General features: G+C 46.1%; 1 protein-coding gene across 2 annotated transcripts; it reads left to right on the plus strand.

Moving 5' to 3' along the window:
• Window positions 1-822: 822 nt before the first annotated feature.
• Window positions 823-7,921, plus strand: LOC127313386 (aldehyde dehydrogenase family 2 member C4). 2 transcript variants are annotated; one of them, XM_051343897.2, is made up of 9 exons: window positions 823-1,046; window positions 5,590-5,732; window positions 5,841-6,224; window positions 6,323-6,412; window positions 6,524-6,697; window positions 6,804-6,941; window positions 7,045-7,182; window positions 7,263-7,324; window positions 7,418-7,921. In XM_051343897.2, the coding sequence occupies exons 1-9, from the start codon at window positions 926-928 to the stop codon at window positions 7,689-7,691; spliced, it is 1,524 nt and encodes a 507-aa protein (XP_051199857.1). In that variant the 5' UTR covers window positions 823-925; the 3' UTR covers window positions 7,692-7,921. The 2 variants fall into 2 exon arrangements, with proteins under 2 accessions (XP_051199857.1, XP_051199858.1); XM_051343898.2 differs by lacking the exon at window positions 823-1,046 and adding an exon at window positions 3,704-3,914.
• Window positions 7,922-8,236: the final 315 nt, after the last annotated feature.

The raw sequence follows: 8,236 nt of genomic DNA on the forward strand, positions 1-8,236 counted from the left end.
ACAAAAGTCTGGACCACCAGAGAGTGAAACAAGCAAACTTTATGCCCAACCATGCATGAGGCTAATCATAGTGCATAGTATCATATAGTAGTATCATGCATATGACTTGTCTATGATACTATCTCTATAGTGGGTAGTAGTATTATAGAGTAGTATCATAATCTTATAAATTTATTGTTTCGTAGAATCCCAATGCAAATATATGTACATAATTTATTTGGCATTAATTTTTCTCGTAGCATGCGCCATGATACAGTATCTTCCTATGTTACTCTAATCCTATCTCTATTCCTTAATTAGATATCACATCAATATTTTTGTGGGTCTAGAGTGCATGATACTACTTAAGATACTAGCACTATGGCTAGCGATGTACAAGAACGAAATGGCAGGTGTAACTGAAGCTTTCATTAGCAAATGGGTTAACATACTATATAATACTAATTAATGGCAAATAACACGTGTCTTGCACCAAATACAAAACTCCTTAAATATCCCAAATAAAGATCAAATCATGCAGCTGGCAGGATCCCACACCGATCTCACATGATCGTGCATACTGCCCTGACGTGTTCGATTTCCTGGGCCGCTACAGCGCCGGAGGAAACGCCGAAATACGGTGGTCACTACGTTTTACGCCTTTAGCACCAGGGATGAACGTGTGCTGGTACTACGTCGATCGGAGCTAAAGGACACATTGCTACCCGTGTTGGGCAGGGTTCGCCGCCAGTGTGGCCTATCGTGTGGGAGACCCTCCACAAGCTAACAAAATGGACAGGTCGCCACAGCCAAGCCCCGGGCTACTTCTTTAATAAATCACGCTGAGCCCCTCCCGTTGTCCTCGCCTCGATCACACCCACCGCAGTACTCGACGAGAAACGGCAGCAGCTCGGGAGGGAGACTGGTAGTGGAGGGAAGAGAGGCCATGGCGAGCGAGCGCAATGGCGGCGAGCGCGCGGAGAACGGCGGCGGCGCGCCCTTGGAGATGCCGGAGATCAGGTTCACCAAGCTATTCGTCGACGGGAGGTTCGTCGACGCCGTCTCTGGTACGTCCCATGCCTTTCTCATCTCTCTCCGTCTTGCCCCTGCACTACCCTGCGCTTCCATTCCACCATTGATCGTTCAAGTATGGTCTGCACTCTGCAGTAGTCGCATGTTCACAAATCAAAACGGACGCACAAGTTCTCTGGCGACATGTCATGGCTACTGTCCGCAAGCTCGCGTTGTTGCGTGCGTGGTTATTCACGGGCCTCCATAGCTAGTAGCTAGCAGTACACACGAAAGCTCATCCGTGCACTTGGGCTTCAGTGATCCCGTTTTTTGAAAAATTTGAAACTTCAACTGTAAGTATCCAAAAAATCTGCAAACAAATACGTAGCTATAAATATACACCAAGGCTGTACGACAAACTTTTCACTAAAAATACGTCATATTTTGGGAGATACAAAAAGACCAATTTTGTCAGGAACTTGTCTATAGCCTAAAACATTTCGAGTTTTCTGTGAAATTTCTAGTGGATATATGGACCATGTATATTTATTGCTGAAATAAATTTGGATTTTTTTCAAACTTAAAAGTACAATTTTCTATTCTTTTTAAAAGAAGGGGGTGCCCAGTTGAAGCAAATTCGCTTTGCAGTACACACCGTGTTTTTTTTTTTTTTTTTTGCATTTAAAAGCGGTCATCGTAACTTCTTTGAGTCAAACAAAAGTATGGCACACCTTATTTTTTTTCTTCTTCTAGCGATTGACTAATTCTTGGTCATGTGATATCATTAAATTTCAGTTAACATCTAGACATAAAAAATGCAACAGGTTAGCTAGCGTGGCTATATCTCTGAGTACTCCTATATCTCTTGAACAAAAGTGCACAGATCTTCCCCATTGAAGCATCTCCAACGAAGCAACGCATACTGGATTTTTCGACTGCATGGTCGTAAACGATCGCTCCGCGTCTCCGCATCCATTTACGTCGTTTCGTTGAAAATTCCCTTACCATTCACTCTCTGGAAAAAGACATACACGTGCTAACCTAAATTGGGAAATCAATTTGTAGCCAAATCTGATCTCTACCCAAACGGGACCCACTATAAGCTTGCTGGAGCCCACTTCCAGTGAGTAGGAGATCGAGTAGGGGAGAGCCACCACGGATGAACACTTTTGCATGATAAAGTGGCAAAGACAACACATGTAGGGGTACGGCCTGGTTCTTCTAGAAGCTCGTGTACGTGTGCATCTGTAACAATTGTTGTGCACTACGTGACGTATAGCGCCTGGGGGAATCTGCATCCTCTCAAATGGTCCACCATTTTTTTCCCCGACGTGTGCGCTGCATGGGTATGGCCATTTGTTGTTTGTACGAGCATGCACCCGTGAGATATATGCCAATCGATGATACAGTATATATGATGCGTCTCAAGATGCCTACTCCTAGGCGTGCTTGCGGTGGTGGATAGGGCCCGTTAGCGAGGGGTTTAGGGCGTGGGTTATGGTTGACTGCTTCTTATCTTCCTCCTGACCGACCAAAGAAGTTAGGGGTGGAGGTGCAGGGTGTGCATCGTCGGCGCCGGAGGTCAGGCGAAGATCTCACTGTAGATGGGGATGCTGCGGCTGCCTGTAGTGGCTCCGACGGAGGTGAGGAATAAATCTTTGGGTTATGGGGTGGGGTGCGGGTGGGGTCTCGCCGACGATCAAACTTAGGGTTAGAGGGCGTAGGTGCGGGTGGGGTCTCGTTGGCGCCGAGGGAGGTAGGGATTTAGAGGGATTGTCGACTAGGGGTGGGAGGGATTTAGAGGGATTGTCGACTAGGGGTGAGAAGGATTTTGAGGGATTGTTGACTAGGGAAGGCTCAGGCAGGGTGGGGTGGCGAGGCACCATGGTAGTGACGTTGGTCGTGGGTTGTGAGAGCCGGCTGTCAAGCTGGAAGCGACAACGGGTGGGTCGACGAGAAGGTGGACCTCCAGTGACAACACTAAAAAGAGAAGTGAGGTAGAAGACATTCTGCCTTAAAGTAGTGTATAGGAGCACCTTCTCAAGATTGACATGTTTCCGTCTCTGATTACATCGAGTCAAGAGCGGGAATATTTTTCTCGGTCTATACTTTTAAAATATCGCCAGTAATCAGTTTTCTCGGTACCCACCGCTATTATTTTATACATAATTTACTTAAATTTTGTTAATTTGACAACCAACATTTTTAGGAGAACGAGTAAAAATCTTGGTGAGAACCAACCTGTGGTTGAGTGGTGGTTAGGAGGGCAGTGGCACCCGAGCCCACCAGAGTTCAAACATCAGGTTTGACACTTTGGTGTCTCGTTAAAGGCGGAATATTCTTCAGTGAGAGGCGACGTTTTCGTCGACAGCGAGGCGTTCGTGATGACTTCGTCAATTTCAAGGCCCATGGGATGAAGTTTTTAGACGCAGTCTCTTGAAGATTTTCATAGGGATAGGATGTACGTGCGTGCGTTTATAAAGGTGAGTGTATGTAAGTATATGTGAGTCTGTACGCGCTTGCTTCTCTTTTTTGCAAAATACAAAATGGACTCGTATGCATCTAAGGCCCAGCCCACCAGAACGCTTGACTGTCTCGTTTGTTGGACGCAAATACAGAGTTCCAGGTTCAACCTCATTCTGTCGACGCTTGCCAGGGGGATGGGGGCACCTTGCTAGGTTTGTGATTTAGACAGCAGAAACATGGGGAAATTGGCCAAACGGGGGAAAACAGAAAGGAATTGGTGGAGGAGACACAGGAGGCAGCAGAACCGCGCCGCCGCCAGCGGTTATGGGGCGGACAGGGGACCGCCGCAGCTTCCGAGTGCGGCCGCACGGGCACGGCGAACCGGCCAGAGATCCAGCAGCCGGCTAGCAACGCTCCGGCCAAATCGAGATTTTCTCTGCTCCAATCTCTCTAGGCAGGTACATTTCTTTCTTTCCCCAAATTCTTGGTTGGCAATTTGGTAGCATTAGCTAAGGATCGTTTACCTATTTTGTTATTCAATTTTGCAAATTGCAACAGCCATGGGAAAGGCCACTCAGAGAAGAATTGATTTTGTCTTGAAAAGGAAAATGAGATGGCCTAAGTGAAATTGGATAAGGTCATTCAGGGCCAGCAGCAAATTGTTTGCCCTTGCTTGAATTGAAACCATGCGAAGCACTTCGCACAAATGGACCGGTTACTTTTCAAGGCATCGAATTCTTCGCCTTGCCAGCCCATGATTTTTTTAAAGCTCCATCACTGCATAACGTAGCTGATGTACGCATTACCGGACATAGGATGGCAATGCGGCGCACATGTAGATGTAGTAGCCCAACCAGCACAAATTATCGAAGGAAAAGAGCAAAAGAAAGATGCAAATAAAGAAAAAAAATGGAAAATAGTCAATAAAATATTTTAATTCGGGGGAAAAAAGATTCGGGAAAATTGACACAATAATCTCGAGTCAGTTTTTAAGTGAAATTGTATCAACTAACAAGTATTTATGAAAAAAATCACAACTAATTTACCAATTTTTTTAAAAAAGATTTACCCTAAATTACATCCAAATTCTCAAAATTCTCAACGTATTCATTGTACTTATAATTTTCCTTATAGAATAAAGTTATTTATATTTAAAAAATCATTTATTTTCCATGTTTCTTGAAATATTTATGGTCTTGTAAAAAAATTATTTTGGTAAAAGAAACTTGCGATTCTTTTTGGAGTTATTTAAAATATTTCATGTCGATTCGGATGTGACTTGTGCTAAACCATTACTAAGTCATCACTTGTATATCTTTGACTTTGAGCTTGTGTCAAACTGGTTTTTATTTTTTTATTTTGTTGTATGCATCTTCGTTATGTAGAGGACGGGTGTAGCTCTTATGTGTCTGTTGCCTTGATGCGAGTTTGAGTTAATAAAAATCCCTTTATCAAAAATAATTCCGTATTTTTAAGAGCCGCGGGAAAGGGGTCTGCTAGAGTTTCTCTTACAAGCATGTGCTGCTTGGACTAGATGTCTAAAATTCAACGGGGGGAAACTAGATGTCTAAAATTCATTGGTTGTATCTGTCAATAATGCCGTTAACGTATCATCCCATTGTTGAATGCATTGCTTGGACTTTGGTAGGACTTGCTCTCTAGGTAAAAACCCATGACCTGGTCTACATTGGTTCGATTTGGCAAAGGTTGTGCTTGACGTTGTTCCCTTCATCTTCATAAAGACATTGCATTTGGAGAACTTTTCTTGCAATACAGGTGTTGTTGATGGTGGTGGTTGATCTTAAAGGTTGTTACTGCTTGTGTTGATAGCTTCAACGTCACTTGTGTCATATTCCTAGTTTTTTTTTCTTAGTAATTTGGTCATGTGCATACTCTTTGTTTCGACCGGCTCTTGATATTTTGTAGTTCAAGAGATCGGGTGTACTTGATATCAGTTTGATATTATTATATTTTCTTTACAAATAAATTAGGCTCGGTGATATGTAAATTAGTTGATAAAGAAGATTCTGATTTCAGAAATGGGAAATCTGTCAAGTAGGGTCCACGATAGAAATTCTAGGGGTTTCTCCCATTTGATTTTCTTGGGTGTGACCTTTGATATTTCTTCTTCAGGTAAGACGTTCGAGACCAGAGATCCCCGCACCGGGGATGTGATCGCCAACATCGCTGAAGGTGACAAAGAGGATGTAGACTTGGCCGTGAGGGCGGCAAGGGAAGCCTTTGATCATGGCAAATGGCCTCGCATGTCCGGATCCGTACGGTTATTTCTTCCATCAATTTTTCACCCTACAAAATGATAAGAGACGGAGTATTTGTAAACACTGGCATAGTTCAATCTAAAATGAAAAATTAATGGCATGCAGGAAAGAGGAAAGATCATGCTGAAGCTCGCGGACTTGGTGGAGCAACACTCGGAGGAGCTGACCAGGCTGGAGAGCCTGGACGCAGGCAAGCTGCTCATGGTGACCAGGGTGGTCGACATTGGAAGCTGCGGCCGCGCCCTGCGCTACTTTGCGGGGGCCGCTGACAAGATCCATGGTGAGACACTCAAGATGTCGAGGCAGTTCCAGGGGCACACCCTGCGCGAGCCCATCGGCGTTGCTGGGCTCATCATCCCCTGGAACTTCCCCGCCATCATGTTCTTCAGCAAGGTCGCCCCAGCGTTGGCCGCTGGCTGCACCATGGTTGTCAAGCCCGCCGAGCAGACTCCGCTGAGTGCCCTGTACTTTGCTGACTTAGCCAAGCAGGTTAGATTGACCGGCGTGTAACAGTATGTATGTAGCTGTTCGGTTCAGTTAGTGCTGGTCTGAACTTTCTCGTGTTCTGTTCTGACCTGCCTGTTCAGGCAGGAGTCCCAGATGGGGTGATCAATGTGATCACAGGCTTCGGTCCAACCGCAGGAGCAGCAATCGCGTCTCACATGGACGTTGATATGGTAATCTTAATCTCCCACAATATCCAGCAAGTCCTTTTCTTTTCTTGCTCTGTTTATGAGATTTGATATGTGTTGCTTGCAACGAATGCGGCGGCATTTTTATCCATCCAGGTCAGCTTCACTGGATCGACAGCAGTTGGGCGGCTCATAATGGAGGCCTCAGCAAGGAGCAACCTGAAGCCGGTGTCTCTCGAGCTGGGCGGCAAGTCTCCGCTCATCATCTTTGATGACGCCGATGTAGACATGGCCATCGATCTCGCCATCAGCGCTAACTTCTTCAACAAGGTGGGGCAAAATCTTACAGTTACAGAATGCTTAAGCCGTCTTAGCAAGAGTGATTGATGCCAGAGTAACTGATCATTTATACATTGGTTTGCACTGGAATTTGCAGGGTGAAGCGTGCGTGGCGGCAAGCCGCGTGTACCTGCAGGAGGGCATCTACGATCGGTTCGAGAATAAGTTGGCGGACAGGATGAAGAACTGGGTCGTCGGCGATCCTTTCGACCCTCGTGTCAATCAAGGGCCTCAGGTAAAAATCGATCAAGCATGCATCCCCTGTTCTTTGCGCAGCACAAACTGATCCATATTGAATTAGAACGTTCGTAATGTTAACATGGGCTGTGCATATGTAGGTGGACAAGGCACAATATGAGAGGGTGTTGAGCTACATCGAACATGGCAAGAGAGAAGGCGCCACCATCCTGACAGGAGGGAAGCCCTGTGGTCAGAAAGGCTACTACATCGAGCCTACAGTTTTCACCGATGTTAAGGTGAAAATACACCCGCAAAAGACGCATTTCAATCCTATCAAGTATCTGACATGGCAGAAAGCCTCTCTCTCAACTTGCAGGATGACATGATCATAGCAAGGGAGGAGATCTTCGGACCAGTCATGTGCCTGATGAAGTTCAGGTAAACCTCTCGCCCCCATCTCAACCGATAGATCGATAGGGATAAAATGTTGCGCTATGGTGACGAGAAAAGATTCATGGTTGTTTATTCTAGGACGATGGAGGAAGCGATCGCGAAGGCAAATGACACGAGGTATGGGCTGGCAGCCGGGGTGGTGACCAAGAACATCGATGTAGCGAACAGGATGATCCGGTCGATCCGTGCTGGGGTGGTGTGGCTCAACTGCTACTTCGTCATGGACGGCGACTGCCCGTTCGGGGGCCGCAAGATGAGCGGGTTCGGCAAGGACGCCAGCATTCACGCGCTCGACAAGTTCCTTGCCGTCAAGGCCGTGGTCACCCCCCTCTACGACTCGCCCTGGCTCTAGCCTCTCTAGCTAGCTTGCTTCTTTAGTTCCGACGTGATGCATCAGGACATCTCCAGCGGCGCGATGCAAATCGGTGTCCGCGAGCATCTGTTTGCGTCGCGCGGCGGACGCGAGAAAGATTGTTTTTGTCCGCGCGTCCGTTTGCGCCTGGGGGTGCCTCCCGCATTTCCGCGTCAGCATGAAATATGAAGTTTGAAAACAACAGAATAAAGAGATTCAACTAAGTCATAGTCCTTATTACATCTAAATTTAAAAAAGTCTACATGAAAATGAAAATAAGATGGTATTCATCTAGTCATGGTCTTCATAGCCAGCCAATGCCCACTGATGCTCAATCAGATCCGCAGCGTTTGCAGACGTTCTCGTCAGTGATTTCTACATTCATATGCAGATAGTTCTTCCAAGATAAAGCCCCATAGAGTGGTGCAAGTAGTTCACCTTGAAAGTCCCAGTGGTTCTCATTGCGGCCATCAGGACGCTCGTTCTCAACGATCATGTTGTGCATAATCACGCAGCATGTCATCACCTCATGCATGATCTTCAGC

Source organism: Lolium perenne, chromosome 7, assembly GCF_019359855.2.
Source record: "Lolium perenne isolate Kyuss_39 chromosome 7, Kyuss_2.0, whole genome shotgun sequence".
Taxonomy (NCBI): Eukaryota; Viridiplantae; Streptophyta; class Magnoliopsida; order Poales; family Poaceae; genus Lolium; species Lolium perenne.

Excerpts from the sequence above, each read along its gene's own strand:
- LOC127313386 (XM_051343897.2), top strand. The coding sequence starts at position 926 with ATGGCGAGCGAGCGCAATGGCGGCGAGCGCGCGGAGAACGGCGGCGGC. Across the intron at positions 6,413-6,523 it reads CTCACATGGACGTTGATATG|GTCAGCTTCACTGGATCGAC; the intron begins GTAATCTTAATC and ends TTATCCATCCAG. Across the intron at positions 6,698-6,803 it reads GCGCTAACTTCTTCAACAAG|GGTGAAGCGTGCGTGGCGGC; the intron begins GTGGGGCAAAAT and ends TGGAATTTGCAG.